At 32.6% G+C, this 24,361-nt stretch overlaps 1 protein-coding gene and 1 long non-coding RNA gene across 6 annotated transcripts in view; one reads left to right on the top strand and one right to left on the bottom strand.

Moving 5' to 3' along the window:
* Gprk2 (G protein-coupled receptor kinase 2) overlaps nucleotides 1-24,361 on the top strand; it is a 40,888-nt gene that overhangs the window by 4,943 nt on the left and 11,584 nt on the right. For 4 of the 5 annotated variants that reach the window (XM_011056869.2, XM_011056871.2, XM_011056873.2 and 1 more), the window contains 2 exons: nucleotides 9,713-11,426; nucleotides 24,042-24,137. In XM_011056869.2, the coding sequence (XP_011055171.2) occupies nucleotides 11,189-11,426; nucleotides 24,042-24,137 (334 nt within the window). In that variant the 5' untranslated portion in view covers nucleotides 9,713-11,188. The remainder of the gene's footprint in view (nucleotides 1-9,712; nucleotides 11,427-24,041; nucleotides 24,138-24,361) is intronic. The other variant, XM_087405583.1, reaches the window with a different exon arrangement.
* On the bottom strand, nucleotides 12,820-24,061 carry LOC147909975 (uncharacterized). The gene is made up of 2 exons (XR_015544878.1): nucleotides 19,143-24,061; nucleotides 12,820-19,010 (listed from the first exon to the last, which is right to left on the bottom strand). It is a non-coding gene; the product is annotated as an uncharacterized LOC147909975 (long non-coding RNA).

Genomic DNA, 24,361 nt, shown 5'->3' with positions numbered 1-24,361 from the left:
AGTCTTTAAGATGAATTCAAATCACTGTTGAAATATTACTTTTATTGATGTTTTATTTATTGCATATTTTATTAAATAAGTACATGTATATACGTTCTGCGTTTTAGTCAGAAGTTCTAAGTACTGTTGTTATAAATTTGATATTAAGTATTAATAAAATCAATAAATATCAATAAAAGTGACATTTCGGTAGTAATTTGAATGTTTTGAAGACTCCTATAATATTATGGAAAAAAATTATATGGTACTATTTAAAAAATTTTTAATGACTTTGATTTTTTTATGAAAAAAAATTTTTTTTTAATCTTATCGCATGTTGTAACAGATGAATACTCACCTTTTAACTTTTTTCTTAACTGTTGGAAGTATCTGAGAAATCGTACAGACTGTTACGCTGAACATCCTGTATAAGATTGTCACAAAACTGAAAATCAAGGTAAAGTCAGATAATTTTGCAAAATTAAAAAATTTCTGAAAAATTAAAATTCTTGGCTTTAAAAGAAAGTATAATATGCTTACATCATACGCAGAAATTTTGGAACTACCAATTTAACAATTAAATGCAAGCTATGTAACTGTGTAGCAACATTAATAGCAAATTACATTGCTATGTTAAATTGCACTGTCAACAAAATATTTGGCGGTTTTCAGAAGGATGAATATACAAAAAAATTTCAAAATATTATTGAAAGCAGGAAAAATGAAATTTTGTCTGGATATCAGGGAAAAGTTATGGAATTTTACGATAAGGAATTTGTGATAACTCTGAAGTATGTAAATATTTAGTTAAATACAGATCTGAAAATAATTTTATTGAATCATTAAAATAATGCAAAACGTTCAAGCATAATGAGCATAATGCTGGAAAAAGATTCGACATTTTAGCAATCAGACATCCTGCATTATTTTGATGGCCTAAGAGAATTATTTTTAGATCTGTATGTAGCTGAGTACTTACAATTAGATATTTTAACAAAATCGTTCTTTCCGTCCGCAATCTTTTTTTTAATAAAAATAAAAACTGAATAGGCACAGTAAAATAATAGATTTAATAATAATAATTTGCAATATTTACGACTTCAATTATATCTATATTTTATACGCATGATCGCTTCTTGTAAAGATTTTTCGTTTTATTAATTAATGCTATTAAATATAAATAGCTATAAAGTAGCTGGATTTTATATATACATTCTTTTATTCTTTAAAGAGAGAAAAACATGATTTTCTACCGTTATTCTGTTCAATGGTCTGTCTTGTGTGCGGATATTACGTACATAAGTACACATCGGTATCGCATGGACCGCAAACCGTTGAACCACAATCATGAAACCGTCTCACTAGACGAACCACAGACAAGGAAACATTCTTTTGATTCATTACAATCGACGAGTGTCGCAAGTTGTTGAATATCTTATCTACAGTTAGAAGTGTTGTAACACGATAATATATCGTCAATGAAGCTACCTACTCTAATGAAGTCTATGTCGACGGATTGCAAATTACGGAATCTGAGATTGAGGCACGGAATTTGAAACTTCCGCATGGTATGACGCGTGATCGAAATTAAACGCAACCGTGGAATATCGTACGAAATTAGATACTCCTTTCTAGGTATTGCTGACTAATATTGAAGGTAAAATATTGATATCAAAGGTATTCGTTATCACATTCTAAATATACTGTATTTTGATATTGACAAATAATCTTTGTTAACGTGATCCCCATTAACGTAACTCGCGTGGAATAAAACGACAAACTTTTCGGAACTTTTACTATATTAATTTTTAATCACGAAGTGCAATAATAAAACAATTTTAAAATTTACAATTTAATTTCTTCGATTTCTAATTTTACATTGAGAAAAAAGTTATAGCAATGGTAACAAAAAAAAGAATTACTCACAAATGGTCATTTTTCTTAGTTAGTTTTGTTAAACTAGCAGAGTAAAATATTATTTTGTTAGAAAAACAAAATTTGGTAAATTTTTTTTATTTAATTTTATTTAATATTAATTTTTTATTTAATTTTATATAATATATTTTATTTAATTACTCGCGTCTTGTATAAAGAATAACATAAAATTGAATTACAATTATAAAATAAATTTTTTTTTGTAATTTTAGCTAAATAATCTATTATCGTGGAATTATAAAGCGGAGATGATTAAAAACCAGAGTTTTGCACTTCTCGCCACACCATGGCCAATCATGTGATAGCCATTTTTTCAGAGCGATTAGTAATCAATCAATCTAAATTTATATACCCTTGCTAAGCTAGAGAAGTTAAAAAATGCCTGCAAACATAATTAACATAATAACATTTCATTCTGTAAAAAGAGAGATATACTATTCTTATATAATTATTTTGTTTTGATAATCGAAATATTCTATTTGTAACTACAAATCTATGAATATCATACAAATAAATAGTTTTGTCATTAAATTTATTTTTATTAGTAAAAATTTTAATGTCGGCGTAGTAATCAATAGTTTGGTTAATCATACAAAACATTTCTTTTATTTAGTATATATTACACGGAAAGAATAGTTTCGTTGAAGTCAAAACTTAGCTAGATTCAGATCTGAAAATAATTCTATTGGACTATCAAAATAATTGTTGGACGTTCAAGCATGATAAGCAATGTTGCATTCTAGCAACCATTTTGAATGTCTTTTATAATGATTTTGATGGTCCAACAAAAGTATTTGCAGATCTTTATTTAGTTAAATTCTTAGATCCTTCAACAAATCATTCGTTCTGTGCAAATGTTGTGTTTAATTTTTGGCGATATTTTTAAGAGAAAGATATGTAAATTAAATTTGGTGTGCCAAGAAACAAAGGGATTGCATATTTAATTATGCTCCTTTCGTATATAACGAGAGCGAAATACAATGCGCTCTACTCGGTCGACCGTCGTCACTCGCATCGGAGCAACTTTCATCTAGCTTAAACTAATTTCGCAACGCTCGTTGTACGTCGAGCATTTGTCAGCCGAAAATAAAGCAAGCTCTGCATCCTGCGTAATAGTAGCGCACTCAAGGCTGCTTCATTATTATATCCAGACACTCTTTCTTCTATAACAATTCACATAAATCTGTGATTAATATCTTTCTTAATGTCATTTCATTTTATCTCTCAAAAATATTTTACAATTTATACCTTTTTTTATAATTATAATTATCGATCTACAAAATTTATATTAATAAATGTACAAAGAAATGTGAGGAAACAAGGGCGGATTTAAGTCGAACACACGTAAGTTCTTTTCTTTCTTTTTAATGAAAATGAAACCAAGCACTGAGCTCGACAATTTGACTACTCTTTCGTGTACAAGTATGACTAAAACGTTGCAATGACCTAAAACGTACACAATTTCTCTTTTTTTTCTTCCGGACGTGTGTACGATTGTAGTTTTTCTCAGATAAATTTGAAGAACTTGAACCAACGATCTATATTGCTGAAAGTCTCGCTAAAAATTCCGAAAAAAACTCATCCGCGTTGCAAGTTACCGGTCAGTATTTGAGACGAAAGTGAGCCAAGGTGATCCATAATCCGAGATGGATAAAGGATGCGGATATTGAAATATCGCGTGAGCTAAAGGCTGATTGTAAAAGAAGCTCTCGCGCTTCAATTTCGCCGATCGTAAATGTTTATTATTATCGTCTTCTGCGGAGAACGCACAGCGTTTCTTCCTGTCGGCCAATAGCCATTTGCGCTGATACGACGGAATTGGCTTTTCCATCCCCTTTGGACCCTCACGTCTCTCTCCCTCTTTCTCACACACATACACACACATACACGTGTACATTGTACATCTGTACATGATATCGTTCGTATACACACACACACATACACATGTATATGGTGTCCCAGATTAACTGTACTTTTTTTGAAAGAAAGCCTGCGAACAATTCCGAGGGAATGTTCTGCTCGATTTGATGAGACATTGTACTATTACAAATTTTTCAACTTTCAATCAATTCCTCAAAGATCAAACGTCAACGTATCAAGTTTATCTTGAATTGTTCAGTACGTTATTTAGCTTTTAAGAGATTCCTCGTTTTTATTCGTTTATAATTTATAACTTAAATCCTTCTCGACATCTACGTAAATGAAAATTCGATTTCCGAAAAATTCATCGATTGCCTAAAAAGAGAACCCAATCGATCTGGGACACCATATATGCGATGGACGCATCGCGTTGTACTGCCTATGATACCGTCAGTCACGTATAAACTGCATTACTGATTGACACAATGCGAACGCCTTTAATGCATATCAACGTCAGTGGTGCGTATTGTTCCATCGCGGCGTTATTGGCAATTTCTATTTCATCGTGCAACGCATGTATCGCGAGCGGCGATCGGCGAAGAGGATCGTCCACGCGAGCGTAGTGATTCGCTTCGTTCTCGATTTCATCTTTTTTGAGGATTTCAGAAGTGGATGGTGGTTTCTCTCTTTTTTTTCTCTCCTTACTTCCATCCCTTTTTTCCAAGCATTAAATCGTGCTTGAATCGCATTTTATCGTATACACGGTTATCGTGGCATTCAAATTAATTTATCATATCGATGTATATGTGTTTTGCGTCGATTTTCAGCGGTAGCACATCGTAGTTGTAAACTGGCTCGTCGCACAATTACTATGTTGGTTCCCTCTCTGTCTCTCTTTGCCATGATAAAATGTACGCAATTCCGCTACGTACTAAGGAAAAAGAGCTGGTAAATCTAACGATAATGCACTGGAAGGAAAAATGATTATAGTTATCGTAATTTATAGTCATTTTGATGCCAACTATATATCCTTTGATAAAACTATAAATATAATTATTACTAACTTTAAGTAATTGTACTGTTAAATTTATAATATCAAATTATATTCAATTTGAGTTGTTTGTAATAATTTCTATAAGTCGCTATTTTACCTACTCAATATATCATTTGACTAAAACAATGAAATTAAATAATTTAACTCGAGAAAATGTATTAAATTTGAATCACATTTAATTCATTATTTGACTGAAATTTAGTTTATTATTTACTAAGTGCATTTAATATACCCTGAGAAATTTCATGCATTTTTTGAGCAGTTACTAAACAGTTATACCAACTTCTGTCTAATAAGTGAAAAGGAAAACTACTTAGAATCCCAATCAGGATGTAACGCTTTGCTTGCAGTTACTGCATACGAAAGTTGCGTAAAATCTGAATCTAGTTAGAGTTGGAAAAAACTCGGGCTTTTTTAAAAAAAACTCAATCCACTGGATTTTATGGAGATTTTATTGAGTTTTATTGGAGTTTTTTTTTTGGATTTTTTTTAGAGGTTTTTTTTAAATAAAATTGATTATTTAATTTTTTTTTCATGTAATATTTAGTTTACATTGTATTTATTATTATTTAATTACATATTCAAAAAAAATTAATTATAAATAAATTGTAAAAATATTATAGTGATAAATTTTTTAAATGTAAAAAAAACACTTCTATATAATGAAAACTCAATAAATAGAAAATAAGAAATGTCAACATTTTAATACTAATCTAGAAAATAAAAATATTACAAAAATCGTGCAAACATTTAAAATAAATGATTGTCAAGGTTGTGAATATAAGATACTGTACACATTTTTTTAAAAATTTGAAAAATTTTGCCAGTTAAAGATTGTTTAAAAAAAATCTATAAACAGAATTTTTTTTAATATTATAAATAATGAAACAAAAATTTCTAATCAATGCAGTGTCTACGTAAATTGCACAAATTTTTGAAGCAGGAAAACTGTTTTAATCACTGAATAAAATTCTATCAAGTTCTTGCCCATTTCTTACTCAGCATTGGCACAATTAATGAGAATACAGTAATATTAGACAATAACTGGATGTCTAGGAAAACTGCATACATTTCTATTCAGGATAGTGCAGTTAATATAGACGATGTTTACTTTGAAACTGACAGAAATGGACTGATTTACATTTTCATACACATGGAAATTAAAAATAATGTTATTTAATTTACATCTTTTAACTCAAGGAATTGAATTGTCATTGTTCCTTTGATATATCTAACAGAGTAAAAATATAATTATTATTACTAACATTATAGCTTGCATTACAGTAATAACAGTACAGTAATAACTATAAAAATAGAATTTCTAATCATAATTATTTTTACTAGGCAATTATAATCACAAATACCAAACACTTTTCTCTCAACGCAAATTTGCAGAAAGAAATAGAATCGTTAAGGTTATGCGAAAGGATCTTAAAAAAGAGAAATACATACATACGGCACTCCAGGCGTTCTCTTCTTCGGTAAGAAGCAAATATTGGCGGTGAAATGGAATTATGTTTGAAAAGGCAATTAAATGAAATTGCACAGTGAATTGAATGGCTCCGAGAGGGAATGCGATCGCAATTAATAGCGAGGATACTCTGTTAGCGTGCTCGGGAATCCAGACACGCTCGACACGTTGCGCATCGTCGTGTCGTCAATTTACAGTCGCATATCGCCGTATCTCGAACAATGGTATGAAAACCGCGTCGCATTCCAGAGCGCGCTGGGACGGTGCATCGCAAATGGTTAACACTCTTCGCCATTCAAAAACCTCTTTCCATCCCAATCATATTTTCTTGAGAAGAAATTCTTGCGGGATGTATTGTCGAAAGAAAGCGCGACTCATCAAGCGCATTTAATATATCATTTATAACGATATATACGTGATGATATCGTTTTAAAGAATACGAATGTGAATTAAAAATATTACGTATTGTAATAATGTATTTAATAAAAATGAAGATGAATAAATACATTTATAATGTGTTGTCCGGAAAAAAATCCGTGCGGTTTTTCAAGATAAATTCAAAAATAAAATTTTATTTTAATTAAAAATAATTTTAATCTACAATGCAGGTATGCATCATTTTGCACCACAATATTTTTCTATAAATAATTTCACAATTTCTCTTTCGTAAGAGTCCTTTTAAACGTCGTCTACTGATAAAATCGCAAGATCATCCAATATAAAATCGGAATACAGTTAAAGCAACATACCATATACAAATATATATCCTATGCTCATGTTCCACGTGACGACGAACAGTATATTGCGAATAATAATCTCCAATTATTTGTGGCTTATGTCAAAGAAAATTTACTGCACTATATTGCTTCAAAAGATCGTTCTTTACATTCAGTAGAGTTAAAAAACCTCAATTTTGACACGCCGAAGAATTCTCTCATTCCTCGAACGTTTGTCTAGGTTCGAGCAATCCGCAGAATTAATCGAATCGACTTTCAGCGAGACGAGGCACGATATTGGGAGAATTAAAAGAAAAGAGCACCTCGTCGGTCAAAGTCCGTTTGCGCGGGAGAGGATAATTGGAAGGGGCGCGAGAACAATTTGCATCGAGCAGAGAATCTATCTAATTCCATCGGTTTTCTAATCTCCGTACGTTTCCGCGGTTACTCATAATTTATATCCCCGCTGTGATGCAGGCGAGTCACATTAAAAGCCTCGATCGTATATGAATACGTGGAAATTACGCACATTCCGCGCGGCGCTTATTAAATTACCGTCGGCTGTTATCGTCAACGATATAGTTGCGTCCTCGGTTGCGTCGTTATCTTTATCTCTCTACTCCTCCCCTCGTTCTCCGTCTCTTTCTCTTCTTTAATGCACCTGTCCGCTGCATCGCCATTCATGCGTACGCACATGTGTGCCAGCGACGATGAAAGAAGCTCACACACGATATCCGTGTGGCAAGGAATTTGTTCGGATTCTTAGACTTTGAGAAAATATTTATCAAAAATATGACGATTCATATATGATCCCGTTGATGTGTTCGCTTTAAAATACTAATGAGAATTATCAGTGTGATATATTGATATATGTAGAATATAAAATGAGCTAACATATCGTATTTTGCATTCAATATTTTAACTTGAATTTTTTCTATAAATATCATGTCTTTTTTATTTCAATCATGAAATTAAGATTTTATATTGTATGCAAAATAGTATTTTGATAGTAAACTGTGTATGTACGCGCATGAAGGGGGAGGGAGAGTAATTATTATTTTTAAAATAATAACAATGATAAGATAATGATATAATAATGATATAATTATAATGATAGGATGATTAATACTATATTAATTTGTTATATAATGTCAAATTTATATCAAAATTAGGTTTTGATAAAATGAATTAGTATTTACATATAAAGTATGTATTAATTACTCATTATTGAGTCTTGTGTCGATGACATCTTTTGTTCACCACATTATAAGCTATATTATACGTGAAAACGGATTTCACTGGAATGCAACCCAATCTATGATATAATTAGTAGAACCTTCACTTTCTAATTATATGGAAAATTGAGTCCCGGAAATGAGTTAGTTTTCACATATAACATGGAACAAATGATGTCATATAGCAATTTCAATTGAATGCACTCAGTGTGCACTGATGCATATTAAAGTTATACACAGATTTGTGAAAAAATGTGTGTTTATTATAAATATAGAAACGCATTAAACCGCGATCTTCATTACATTTTATTATGCTGTAGATAAAAAATGTATTTTATAATTCAAAATATTTGCATTTCACTTTTACACTCAGATTAAATCAGTGTATCAACGGCTTTAATATTCACCAGTACGCACTAATGCATCCTACCGAATTCGTTAATACACAAGGTTCAATAATAAATAGTTTTTGAACTATATGACGTATCAAAAGTGTAAAATTTGCTCACAGAGCATCTTACATTATAAGTTAAAAACTATATTATTGAGTTTTGTGTCAATAACATCTTTTATTTATCACATTATAAGTCGCATTATATGCGAGAATGAACTTCTTTTATCGGGATCTAATTTTCCATCATATAAATAAAGGTCTTTTGATTTGAGTGCTTGAAATGTCGATAAGTGATAATACAATAAATTGAGAAAAACTCTCTTTGAATCCAGATTAAGCTAACAAAGACGAACAAATGAACATGAACGAGTATTACTAAAGCTCTATATTTATAAGAATAGCGTAAAAGACTGCTGTTTGTGTAATAATCATATCATATTAAAAAGTTGCTAAGCGCTTGAATGATAGACCAATTAGATAAAAAATGGCGGTTGAAATAGCCAATAGAAAAATGCAATAGGAAAGCAACCAATAGGAGGATTGTCGATATTCACTCAGATAAAAACAATTTATAGCGTTACTCTTAGATCGACTCTACACATGTTCAAGTAAAGTATAAATGTCAAGTATAAATGCGCATATATACGAATTTATATCGTGTATGAGACAAAGCTGCATAGTTATTCCAATAAATTTGTATTGCATTGTATATGCGGCGTGCGCATGCCATACTTGACAAATTTATTTGAACGTGTGTGGTCGGCCTAAGAGAATACGTTTATTACAGTACATTACTTTACAAGTATCATTATTTAATATTTAATAGACATCAAGGATGAATTGATGCTTGACAGCGTGAAAACAGAACGTATTCTTATAAATATAAAGCTCTAAGCGTAACAAATTATTCCTTTGTTTTTCTTATACCAAAAGAAGATGGAACAGTAGTTTGTTTGTGTTTTTTGCTTGATTCGGATCCGCCTTTCCGCCATACTTGACTTCACCAGATTCTAAAATTTAAATTTTTGTAATATATAAACACAAGTCAAATTCGCCATTGTTTTTCAGGATGCGCGTGTACAGGAGCGAGACGGTGCGCGCGAGTAACTCGCCGATGAACGCGCGAAGAAATGAAATGTGCGAAGAGGAGAGCCATTAGGAATCCGCCATTCTCGGCGAATGTCATTCACCCTGCGTGTACATCGTAAGAAGAAAAAGAAGAGGAAGGAGCATCATCGTCACGAGGAAGAAGATCGAACGAAGTGAGTGAATTTGCCCGCACCCGAGATTTCAGCACTTATAGTTCGTCATCGCTCGAATCTTCTCATTTCGTCGGAAATCAGCTATCCGTAAACGTGTTTCATCGGCTGATCCCTCGCCCCGTCCAATTCGCCGGCGTCAGAAGAGTGAAAGGCAGTACTTCGCTCCACGCGGCGCATCTCTTGACTCTTGAGACGCAGCAGATTGAATCCCAGCAGATTCGCGCGTTATTTTCGCGAGGTCACGCTGAGGCACGCTCCGGAGACTTTCTTCGTCCATTAACGCCTCGATACAGTGCGCTTTATATACACGTATTCTTCAAAAGCGTCTTGATATAGTCTTGTCGCCTAATGTCTACGCGAATTTAATGTACGCGAATTTAAATGCAAGTTTAGGTCACGTCGTTATACTCTCACTTTTTGGTCAAGTAATCCCTCGACCGACCGTTCTTTCTTATTCGCTATAATACAATTCTAATGATAGAGATGAGAAATTCTATCTGAATGACCGTAGTGAAAGAGCACGCTTGTCGATGCTCGCAAGGCCTTCGCCGTCTTTGTCGAGGAAAGGATTGATGGAATGTTCGATTGAGGAAGAGTCGATGAATGTCCGTGAGGATCGACGATTGCTAGCCGATCGTTAAACGCCGCGGCTCAACAGCGAAGAACTATGCGGTCTATGCGGACGAGCTTGAATGTCGAGAGATCAAATTCCATCAAATTCAGAGATTCTGTAGATCCACTGAGTGATCTATGAACGGCGATAAAGCTTCTTCTGTAACATGCGCACATTATTTGACTTTGCCTATTAAGATAGAAGAGGTCCCAGACTGATAAAATTATCCAGCAATTAGTAAAACCGGAATCTTTACCGTTTACTTGGCGATGCGTTCTAGTTTTCCTCGATCGAGGCTCAACAATTTCTCTGTGCACCGGGATTACTTATCCTAATTAGCCTAATTCCAAGCGAGAACAATTTCGGAATCACTCGCTTCTCGCACTCGCGCAAATTAATCTAAAAGCAAGTGCTGTTTTTCCTTCAAGGAGTTACTGATCGTAAGAACGCGTCTTCATTCGAGGCTCACTTCTCTTCCGGGAGTCGAATCGATTTCAAATAAGTCCAGCCCATCGATTGATCGAACAGAGAATCATCTGACGTAGCATTGAGATTCGTAAGTCACGGTGCTTCCGTATTGAGGTACATCGAGAAGATACGCGGATCTCCGTTTGATCCTCTCTAAAAGGGGACCGATTATAGACTCCAGTAGTGTCCGCGGGGACGCAGATGGGAGCTTGTCTGATAGAAGTCCCATCAACTCCGTACGACAACAATCTAACGTGTTCCCAGCGATCGACTTCACGGCTGCCGTCGCGTTCTCCACCGACGTCGCTCACCGACGTCACCATCGACCATAAGGCCTCTTCTTCTCCCACCCGATTCGGCCACAAAAATTTGATCAAGCTGGAATTGATGGAGTTGGAGAACATCGTTGCGAACACCGTGTACCTGAAAGCGAGAGAAGGTGAGTCTCGTTTATGCTTGTGTTTATTGCTGTTTGATTTTAAATTTTATGTTTATACAGGGTTGGCCATATTCGACGGAAAGATATTTTTTTTTTTCAATCATGGGAAACGTCGTTACTCGATCTAACATCTCTTTCCCATGATTGAAAAAAAAAAACATCTTTCCGTCGAATATGGCCAACCCATGTATTAGGTCATTTAAAAAGTATCCGCGGTTTTTTGTTCAATTTTTGAATGAAAAAACCGCGGATACTTTTTAAATGACCTAATATTTTATGTTTTATATCAATATATTTATTCGCGGAAATTATCGATCATGTACACATACACTCTCATGTACAGCATGAGGAGCGATTAAAGACTAGCAGAATAATTAAACGAGTAATTATAAATTAAATTCATTATAAATAACATAAAAATCTGTTTTTTTTTTATCGAAATATATTGGTTAGAATAATATATTAATGAATGATGTTTTATGATGTCGTAATATTTTACGTTTCATTGTTTCCATTATTTTAAGAGCGACAAGGTAATTAGGAAACTGAGAAAATTCACGCGATAATGAACAAAAATTGTTCCATGACGGATAATAATTGCGCTTTGGTATAACATGTGTCAAGAACAGTTATTGAGTTCGGTCGATTAGCGCGCGCGCTGAATGTACAATTCTGGTATTGTGTATCTACATATAATGGCCTTCCCGGAACACCCTATGGCCTATACACAGCTTTCATTACCGAGAGTTCGGCTGGGCGACATTTATTACGCGCGTAAAGTCGCTCCGTAGTTTAGCTGCGAGATTGAACGTTCGGATTTAACGCGCAATATGCAATCGTTACTTTCGCGTTTAACGCGTTTCGAATTGCCGTCATGGAGAAAATTAAGATCATTAGGCGTATTTTTTTGCAACACGTGCGATTCGTGGGATAAATATTTCCGCAATCCCGTGATTACGTTCTCGATGGGATTCAGACTGTCATTTACGGATGAAAAATTAAAAAATTTTCCTCCTTAGAATTTTTCTTATTTACGAGAATTACGTCAATTAAACAGCTTTAGATTGCGGAAGATAATAAAACAACGCATGAGATTTGCGCATTTAATACTTTTATACGTTGCACGCAATTTAAATTATTTTTATCGATAAGAAAATTTGTTATTTATAACTAACTATGAAAGACGGCAATTGTGCAGTTGTAATATACGTACATTTAGACACGCGCTGGATCGACAAATACTTATCCAGCGTTTTACGATGGCTTGTTGTAGGTGTCCGTGTTTTAATGCGCGCGTAAAACGATGCTTGCGCCGACAGCTTAAGCGCCGTAACGCGAGCGATAGATCGAAGCAAAAAATCTTCGCTGCGAGAGGATCATCTTTTTCTCTCTGCTCGGCCCGACGCGTGTTTTAGCACACCTATCATCGTCATAGGCGCCGGTAGAATGCGAAATAAAATAAACAATTGTTCTTATTTCTCTTTTATCTTCGTCAAGATTTTGATTTATGACGCTGTGTTAGTTTAGAACAAATTTATTTTCGTAAAACGCTATGCTATAAATGACTCTAAATTCTTTAGCCTCTCTCTTTAATATGTAGAAACAAATTGTAAAAGAGTAACAAAAATAGCAGGTTCGACAAATATGATGACGATGGATTAACAAATGTACGAAAGCTATTTTATTGTTGTAATTTTTTAAATATAATTTTCTGAATACAAAAGAGGCCAAAAATAGTAAATTGTTCATTTTTAGAGAATATAAAGAGGCACGTTGTCATATTTAGAACATCCGTAGCGTCCCGACGCGACGCCCATGTCTTATACGAGGATAGGCACCTTTGTGGTAGACCAAAAAAAATTACAGTGTATATTAAGCACGCACAAGCTCGGTATCATCGCCGTAGATTCATTATTTAATTTATGTACAGGACGAGAGAAAGCGAGAGAAAAAGAGAGAGAGAGCAAGATATTTTGTTATCTATTTTGCTCTTTTATTACCTCTAGGCGGAAAGATCAATGGCAATCAAAGAAAAAAATATTTAAAAATTATAATAATAAATTGAAAATAAGTGAATCTCTCTCTCTCTCTCTCTCTCTCTCTCTCTCTCTCTCTCTCTGTCGAAAAGCGTCTTGATTTAGCGCTAATCAGCTTTCTGACTTTAATTATTTAATATTTAAACATCTATAACCTAGTTCCTTTGTATGGCAGTCTCGTGTAAAACTCTTTCATATAAACGGTTAGTTCCTCTCGCAATTAGCGGTGTTTGTTTTTTTTTTTTTGCGAGAAATTCAACCAACGAAAATAACATCTTCCGCACACCTCAGACACGTATGCCAAAAAATAGGGACTTGTGAAATTTTTGCAGGGACAAATGCTTGATTCGTTTTCATTTTTCCGTCCTGCTCGTCGTATATTTTTAGCCTCGTTACAGGGTACAGTGAACTTTTGCTGACAGGAAAACGTGACGCTTTACTTCTCGTTATGCTTTGTAACGCGTCCCCCACGAGATATGTCATATAGGAATATGACAGGTATTTCAGAATTTTTCACGTTTTTTTCCCCCATGGGAATTTATAGTTTAATCAATTTTTACAAACAAAACTTTAATATGAAGTTCTTGATTAGAAATTTCTATTTGTGTCGCAAGAAAAGAAAATATTTTGAAAATTATTCAATTTTGAGATTTAATATCTCTAATGATTGACAAATTCTTTTTATGAGTACATCTTTCTGAATTTAAGAGAACTTGCAACAACAAATATCAAGCTATCTTTTTCGAGATTAAAGATAAAATGCCGACTACTCAAACTTAAAAAACAAAATTTAGGAAGCTTTACTATGAATTAAATTTCAAAGATACGAATGAATACACTAGTTTTTTGATTTGTAAGTAAACACTAATTCGAGTGATTGAATGCCTGAAATCTCCTTTTCCCGGGAGAACCGTCAAATAAAATTTGCATACAGATCACGAGGTTACATTAGCTCGAGACGCTCGAGACTAAGCTTTGTCAATCACTGTAGTTAGAATTGATCGGTTGCAAGTAGTAAATCCAATGGGGAGGGTCACCCACCATTGGCCGGCATCCAATTAGTGCATTACGAACGACGTCCTGTCGAAGAGTGCAGGCGTGTTGATGGTCGGAAAGTAGGTAAATGGATTCGCGTGATAGCGAACCACGTCAATGGCCTTGTATAATCGTATTGCCTTGATAAACTTTATAAATGAAAGCCTTGCGGGATAGATCCAACCGCCGCGAATTACGTAAGTATACAGGATACCCAACCGTTGAGTTATAAGGATAACGGGTTAATTAGCGGTCTTCTGTGCTCGTAACGCAGCGACGACGTAATTAGCGGCCGTTCGATCGGGAAATGTCTATAATCAATTTGTTGCGCCGACGAAAAACTTTTCCATTTACGAAATCCCAATTTATCACGACCAGTTATTTTCTGTCACCATAACGTTTGCGTGAGGACAAGAGCAGGCAATAGGTACGTCGATAATTCTAGATTATCTCTAAATTAGATTATCTCTGAATATGGCTAATTTTCACGTACACAATTAGTATTAAGCTCTCCTTTGAACAATTCCAAACATTAACATCTAATTTGATAGAAATGTTAACGCATTTTTTTTTTAAATATCGAATTTGAATTATATTTTTTCGATGAATGCTGATACGTCTTTTTTAATAAACAATAGATTTTCTGATAACAACAAAAATTTTAACATTTTGCAGAAGCGAAAAGATTTTAAATTTTACTTAAGAAATTGAATAGCCTTAGTATTTATACAATAATTTCTTCGTGCAATTGTTTTAGAAATTTCCAATGGTGTTTTTAAAAGTTCTTCCAATCTCTCGATTTTTCAAACATTTAAGAAATATTTTAGGAAAACGTTTGAATTTATGCAAAGATACGGTTAATAGTATGATAGATGTGTTTTTATAAAATTCATAAAAATGTATTTATGCAATGACGTCAAATGAAATAACGATGCAATAATACCGAGATGATGTATTTTACGCGGCTTTCCTCGTAAGCCAAAGATGCGTTTCGCGGGACCGACATACGTGTAATCGAAAGTCACGTTTCGTCGTGTTGCGGGAACTTCAATTATCATAATGATAGCAATAAGTATTTGTGCGCAATGCAATTATTGTGAATAAAGCTACAGAGTTATGCTTGTCGCACACGCTGATATAATTACGTGATGACGATGGGGCGTGAGAAAATTTCATGATCGCGAGAACGCGGTCGAGAAGCGAATTGTCGCGAATAAATTTCCACGCTCGGGATAACAATAATTATTTTAAGTGCTACGTTTAACGATATAAATCGCGTGCGTGTTATGTGTTTGTATGGAAGTTAATACACGAAGAGAGAGAGAGAGAGAGAGAGAGAGAGAGAGAGAGAGAGAGAGAGAGAGAGAGCAATTTTGTTGAAGAATCTAAAAATTCAGCTATAATAGATACAAATCTGAAAATAATGCTGGACCATCAAAATAATTTTGTAGGAATCTTAAGTATAGTAAACAATGTTGTAAAAGATTTTGATATTCTAGAAACCAATTTTGTCGTCCTACCTAATTATTTTGATGTCCAACAAAATAATTTTCAGATTTGCATGTAGCTAAATTTTTAGAGTTTTCAGTAAAATTGTTTTTTCCGTGTGCAATTTAAAAGGAGCACCAGTGTGGATCTTTATTTTCCACTATTAAATTAAATATGTACAAACAACACACCGCGCTTTGTTCATATCCGTCAGTTAACGTAAAAAATGCGAGAAAATTATTATTCATACCAGAGTTGAAATTCGCGGAATAAATCAATTTACGAGATTCGATTTAAATACGTCTTCACTCTTGCGAATTATTTTATTTCGACTTTCGATTCCGGGCTCTGAATTCTTCTACTCTTCATTTTCGCTCGTATAATTTCGTCGAATACCCTTTTTTCGTTCTTTTCTTTTTTTTTCCATCACTTTCCAGGATTGGACGAGATGCGCGCGAGTGCTCGAACGTTGTGTATTTCGTTTTATCTCTCCCCTTCACGTGATTCACTGAGCCGAATGTGGTTTTTCATTTTGCGGCATTGTCGACTACACACCGATTGAACGGGATCGCCAACAGCTGTACAGAGTAGTCCGCTGCAGAATAGTAAAAATTTGTTGAGAAATTTCGAATACTTAGTTCAGAGAGTGGTTCAATAAAGAACAGGCCTTATATTTCTAATCCTACGAAACTTTTATCATCGCTAATGATTATCTAAAATTAATTTAATGATTAATACAAAAACTCTTTAAATCCTTTGAAATGGAATCTCACTCTGAAAATTGAATCAGTCTTGAAAAAGAGGCGGCTCATTTTTCAATTTTTAAGAGTGAGATTTCACTCTTTAGAGTGTCGGTTCTAAAAGTTTTAGAGAGGGGAGGCAAAAAGTAAAAAAAATTTTGAAGCGCGAAATGTTCGAGTCATAAACCGTACGTAATTTTTGTACCGTTCGACGTACCCCTTTCACTTTTAACAACTGATCGTGAAACACGATAGGTTTGTTCTATATTCATATATATAACATACAGCATGCATTAGACAGGTCCTCGTCCCGCGCGATGTAATTCGCATGCATCACAGCACCCGCTTCCTCCCCCATTTTTCTCCTTTTTCCTCCGCCGATGTGGAAGAGAAGGTGGAGCTTATGCGACCCTCGACTTCCGCTTGTTGGGGATCAAACAAGCGGGTCTGTGCACGCGTGTCGACGAGATACAGGGTGCCCCGAATGTGATCGCAAGCATCGAGAATTGTATTTCAATCTCTCGAATCCGAATTATTTCAAGTTTAACGAAAATGTTCAGTAGTTGAGTAATATCTTCTTCAATATTGAATAACTTGCTTAATTTTGGCCAATGTTAACTCGATTCACGTCAGTGAGATAAAAATACGATAATACTCTTGAGGTTTCCTGTACGAGCACTTTCTATACAGAAATTATGCATTTTGCAGATTATCTCTGTGTTCAAGTACACTTTTAGAATGCCAACGTTTCGTGAACATTCACTTCATTAGGACGAGGAGCAGCCTGATACTGAGTGTGATTTTATCTTATTTCTCGCGGATTATTCATCGGATGACAATGAAAGTAAACTACACAGACCGCATAGAATTTACGTTATTCGAACTATTCTCATTGTTCGAATTTTCTGAACCCGTTTGACATCTCCATTCATTATTCGTCAAAGTTTCTGATGCATCGCTTTAAACGGACAAATATGGAAAGTTCTTATCTTGACATATGGTTCTCTATCTCTAAATCGACTTTCCATCAGATAATCTATTATCTCTCGGTGCAGTAGGGATATAAACTTTCTTGGAATAATCTGTATGATGAGCTTGTTCATGGAAGCGAAAAATTGGGATCATACATCTCCTATCGCTTTTCCCTGTCTCTTACGTTTTTCTGCACGAGCGATACCGCGGGGGATTTTTTTTCGACGAAAGCTGAGGAGTCTTTTTGTCACAACCAGAATTCATTTAACGCAAATGAATGTATAGAGAGTGATTAAAGAACTCACTTTCATTTATCCTTTTTATCCGGGAATTGTTCTTTTATTGATTCAAAATTGATTCAGTTTTAAATACTTTTTTAATTAACTTTTGAGTTTATTCCCTGACAAAACAAGATTCACTTGAAATCGTATTCATATAAACTTTTTCTTCTTCTTATATTCTTTGTTCTTTGTTCTTATTGTAGAAATTTAGTTTGTGATAGATTTTTTTATCATTTATTCAGTAGGCAACAGTATGTTAACATTTAAATATTTCTTTGTTAGGGATAGATTAATTGTACGTTGATGGAAGAATTCGTGGAAATCAGAAAATGATTGAAGGATCTTGAATAATTCGCATGTACTGCAAAAGACGAATTATTCTCGCATATTTATCGACAGTAAACTTTTTAAACTGTTCTTTTCTTGCCTCTACGTTATTAAATAGCGGGATTATTCGATAGAAAGTCTCATAATAAGGACTAATACACCATAAATCATTATTGCTGTTTATATCAATGCGCGTCATCGCGTAGAATGTGCATTGTAACGCCACGCGCGTTTTTACAACGCGTTATCTAATGTTATGACGTTCGCTTCAAAGATATTAATAAATTTCTGTCGACGTGCATGATAACTTTTTTCTGTCAGGATTTACCATCGCAACGTCATGCATATGAAGTAATTAATGAGTTTTCAGGTTTTGCAATTGAACGATGCTAAATCATGTGAGAAGCTTAGTTTATCGAAAACCGCGATTTTCGAACATTGATTAATTTTGACGTTATAATAATATTACAATTTTAACCATTACAAGGGAACGACACGAAGTGTTTTTTTTCAATTGATCTGAATTTTTGCCAATAGGTTGGGCATCGAAAAAAAATCGACACGATTATTTTGCTATTTGTTCAGGCATTCAATACTTTATTAAGTTATGAAACTGGTCGGACAATCTTAAAACTTTAGATCGTCGGTTGAAATCTTAATAGTGATAACTTCTAAAATTTTTAAAAAAATTTTTTTTAATTTTACCTATTAGGTGTTGGAATTAATTCGTAGCGTTTTACAAGTGATGGGAAGTACTTTCATTAATGTATTTTTTAATGCTCATGTGAAATAAATAACATTCTTTCATTAAAAAACGCTACGAATTAATTCCAACACCTAATATATAAAAATACGTCTCACGTCATTTTTAATCAGAAAAACACCAAGAATTAATTTTAAAAGACTTTTTATCCAAAAACAACTTATATATTACGAACAACTTATATATTAACATTTTAGAAAAATTTAGAAATATTTTGAAAATGACACATTAATTCTATTAATGTGTTATTTTCAAAATATTTTTAAATTTTGCTAAAATGTTTATAAATATTTTTAAACTTTCTAAATACTTCAAATTTTCTAAAAAGATAAAAAAAATTGTCGTTACTGATATTTGAACCGGCGATCTACCGACTAATAAGCCAAATTATTTGTTTTGTTTTTTTTTAATTGGTTTCAGAGCATATTCATGAATTAATATCAAAATTTTTGTAATGATATTGACTGATATTATAGTTATAGTTCAAAATCCAGCTAGACCGTTAAGGTCTAGCTTTGATTGCTACAGTTTGTGATATTAGTTTATTTTAACTGGAGGTGCAATTTTATATAACGAAAAAAAGTTGGCTTTTATCCCTGTACTCTACTGCAATCAAAGCTGTTCGCTGTTCTCCTGCTTCCTTCATGGAGCGTATCTTCGCTGACTTTAAGCGAAGACCAATGAAGACACTCATTTATTTTTGTTAGCTTTTAATTTAAAAACATTAATATGGTTTACAATACACTAAGTACGTTTACGTACACTAAGTACAAGAATACAGCCGTATCATAGTAGTAGTTACAGTTGCATCAGAGATTTGGAAACAAAAATATTACACTTAAAATATATACATTTATTCATTTAAAAATTGTATGGTTATGAAGTAGGTATGTCATGTATTTCAGCGAGGTGCTTCGCTATTAGTTGAACAATATCGAACTTTGAGTTTAAATTCGCTGTATATAAAAATTGATGAAGTGGAGGTAAAATTCCAGCTTTTCTTAGCTGCATAAAATGGCATCTTGATTATTTAATTGATATTTTCAGTTAATATTGTATAGTTAAAACATCCTTAAGAAAAATAAGTGTCGTATTAATTTTTTTTTTTTTTTTTTTTTTAAATAAAAAAGCTTACTCGCTTATTCTTGAGCCTTTAATCAAATAAAAAAATAATGTATATGGTCTCAAAAAATGAGGTTTCATCTTCATCTTTTGTTCTTTAAATACGTATGAAATTTTTGGAAAAAACGAAATTTTTTTCCAACTTTGACATGTGTATCTTTGAAACTAAGCTGTTTTGGACATATGATTATATCGGAGATTATATGAAGCTTTCGTTTCGAATTTTTATGAAAAATTACCTCTTAATCTTTTAGCGTATCTACTTAGGACATACCCCGTATCTAAAAATTTTATTTATATCTAAAAATTATTAAGTGATTTTTATAGGGCTGAGTAAAAAGTCCTGGGCTGACGAATCTCGAAAAAACTAAGCATTTTTGAAAAAAATGTATAAAAATTGTAGGATTTTAAATGATCTATTTACTGATCTGGTCAGTCTGATCTTGAGTGGCGTCTCCAAGGTCAGAACAAGATCACATCGATTTTTATGACATATCCTATTTTTGATTCCAGAAACTAGCTGGTGTCAAGAGCTTTTCAAAACACTGTAATAAAGTTATTTTTTATTAAGTACTTTTCGACGAGTTATGAGGTTTAAAAGTCACAGTACCGCCAGCATTATGTAAAATATCCGATCGACGACTAACCTCTTGAATGTTGTTCAGGATCCTAGATAATATTCGTTAAAATCAAGGCCATTAGAGATTATAGCTCTTATTTAGAATTATCGTTATTTTTCACGTTATTTTCATCAAAAAATTTTTATTTGAAATTTTTTTTAGTGTTTTCTTTAGAGTTCTGGATAGCGCTATAAGAATTCTAACAATTACCTTTAGTAATCGAGGCGTTAAAATCAAGACTAGTTATAGTCATAGTGTTTGTTTCCTAGAGCGAAATTTTCTAAGTATCTAGGCGTGAAAAATTTTTATCAGATTTCCAAAAGTTTGATAAGAGTTCTGAGCAGCTCTAAGAGTTCTAACGATTATCTTTAATAATCGAGGCCTTGAAACCAAAATTAATAATTATCATTATTTTTTGAAAAATCGAATTAAAAATAAAATCGAATAAAAACATTTTTATTTAAACAAATTTTTTTTTTAGTGTTCTCTTTAGAGTTCTGAATAGCGAACAAGAGTTTTATCAAATAGTATAGTCACTTTTTTCTTTCTGACTTGAAAAGAAAATTATGTCTAATTTTCGTTTCGCGAAAACATGAAGTTGATTGAAAACACCTCAAACTTTCAAATCACGTTTTTTTTTTGCATTTAATCGTCAAAATCTATCAAAAACTCTAGAACTCTTTGAGAAAGAGCCTCTAAAACTCTAGAACTCTATTAATTAAATCGAAATTTTGACAATGGAATGCCAGCTTCACAGAAGTTTATTATTGTGTATATAAAATCTTAAATATTTATGTATTCTTCACGCCAAATTGGACGGCCTTTGTCACTGACTCCTATAGATTTTTTTATTGATTTTTTAATATATCCCTCAGATTAAAATACGTATTCAGTTATTTTTTAAAATGTTTATCTCTATTTCCTAGATATGAATTTTTTAATATTTTCAATTTATTTTATTTAGCAAACGTTTAGTTGAACATAACTTCTGTTTAAATTATTGAAAAACAAAAAATAACTATATCAATTCTGTTTAAATCAGAGCTGAGATTTAGTTACACATTTCAGCCGATTTTCAGTTTGGTTCCTGCTCCTTGTGCCGATCGACCTGTTTTGTACTAGTTAGGAAAAAAATATGAAAAATACTTCAAGTTTTTATTTCTATTTGAAAAATTTGATCGAAATGAAACAAAGTCGATTTTTTTCAAGATCGATATTTTTAATTTTTATTAAAAAATGCTCCAATATTCTTAGTAAAAATACAAACACTTTTGATTATGATCAAAATTTCCGTTTCATGTTTTTTAATTTTTGAAAATATTAAATCTATTATTTAATGTTAGTTGAGTTTTAATTTACTGATGAGTTACATAAATCATATTATTTCATGACGATACTAGAGAATATATTTTTGATTTCACAATTATTTAGGGAATAAGAATTTATAGGAATATTATCTGAATAAAATAACGTCTTTTAGAATATGTGCACAAATTTATTAATAAATATTGGATCAGATTTTTTTCTTTAATCCTACGTTTTTTTATAATCTAAAGACAACTTTTTTACAAGAAACATACCATTTTTTTTTTTAGGGGTAATACTTTTTGAGTTTCAGATACAGGCTTTGCTCTTTCAAATTAAGTCGCAAAATATTCTTTTGCTAAGTTATATTCTTCTGTTAATGAGAACTTTATTTGGCAAATTATTGGCAATTTATTGGATCTGGTCCACTCAAACAGTTCATGTAGAGTAATCTGGCAATCAGATGGGCGTTGAAATCTTGCACGAGTAGTCATTCTTTTTATTATATCATACCACCTATTCCATCACATATGGTAGACCTTTGCCGTAGCAAAAAATGCTATTCAGTCTAAAATCTTCTTCATGATAATAAATATTTGCAAAGCCCTTGAAATTTTTGAATTGTTCAGAAGCACCATCAGAAAAATATATTTTAGACTTGAAGTAATCCTTACAAATTGATTGATAATTTTGGAAAACACACCTAAAAAATGGCTATATTAAAAAATCAGTAAAATAATCAAAAGGGTCGATGACGAAGACCATCCGATTTGGCGACCCATATATATTTACGCTTTATATTATTTATAATATTGTTGAAAAACGCAAATTATTCCTGAAATTTTAACTTGGCACGTTTTTATACAATGAGGAAGAAAGCAGACTTTTTCCGAAGGATGGAAAAAGAAATGTAGGAATTGAATGTAGTAATATTGTGTATATTTTCGACAATAAATTACGAATGATAAAGGGAGAAATAACTTTCTTCTTATTTAGTGTTTCTATCGCGACGGATCTCTCGAGGCGTCATTTCGAATTCTACGAAGTGCCGGGCTAAATCTTGTAACGTTGATCCAATATCTGCTGTTATCCTCGTTTGAGTGAATTCCGTAACTTCCGGCAGTTTTCAATCCAATATTTTGTACTTTTGTATTTTACTGTCCATTCGCCTTCACCAAGATGTTTATGACTTATATCTGCTTCAGAATCCAATAGACGTAACATCTTTAAGGATAAAGTCTTTCACAAATGACTTGTTATATTTTTCAAGTATAACTTATTAATTGAATTATTCATGGGGCATATTTTATTGTAACTTTAAAATTATAGTAATTTTTATACGTGATTTTTTATATGCGATTTTATGTTTTTAATATTTTGCAACATATAATATTTATTTAAGAATTTTTTAACAAATTTTAAATGAAATAGTTATATCTGTTAAATACAAGTTTACAGTTTTTTTCCCTAAATGTATGATTTTAACATGTCACTTTATCGTCGAACAGAAGTTACACTGACATTGAATAAAACAAATTTTATCGCATTTTTAATATATCTTTTGACGCACAATCGCACGCACGCAGAATTACTGCACAATTTCATTCGAGTTCTAATTAATGGTCATCAAACAGGAAAACCATGCTCGTATTCGTTTTTAATTAACGTACAGCGTTATGGATAAAAATTGGAGAATTCTGCCGTGACGCGATAAATTTTTCGATAATAAAAATTTTTACTAATTTACAAAAATACAAAAATAGAGAGGTACGAATAATAAAATACAATAAAATGGGTAGAAAATAAAAGCGGCAAGTTGTTAAAAATCTTAAAATTGCAATAAGTTTTTTTTTATTGTTTACATATTTCACTTGACATATTTGGACGTTTTTCGTATGTATGAAAATTTTTATATTTTTTGGATAGGTGGTGGTGACAGCAATAAAGGAAAGAGTAAGAAATGGCGGAAGATACTTCAGTTCCCACACATTTCTCAGTGCATCGGCCTAAAAGATAAACTGGGTGAGTCAGTAATAATTGAGGTCACAAAAACTTTGAAATAAAAAAAGAAATTATAATAAAAAGCTATTTTACCTAAATAATATTTTGCGGTCGTAATTTTCTTGGCAATGTAGATGTTGTGTATATAAAATAGCCGCATTAAAAAACTACTTAATAGATCTGTGCGATTATTGAATCACGGGCCTGCATCATGTAATGCGCATTATGCAGTTGAAAAAACGCTG

This window comes from Acromyrmex echinatior, chromosome 4, assembly GCF_024713525.1.
Source record: "Acromyrmex echinatior isolate Ae372 chromosome 4, ASM2471352v2, whole genome shotgun sequence".
Lineage (NCBI taxonomy): Eukaryota > Metazoa > Arthropoda > Insecta > Hymenoptera > Formicidae > Acromyrmex > Acromyrmex echinatior.
The sequence above is the reverse complement of the archived record's forward strand: the minus strand, read 5'-3'. Positions and strand labels throughout refer to the sequence as shown.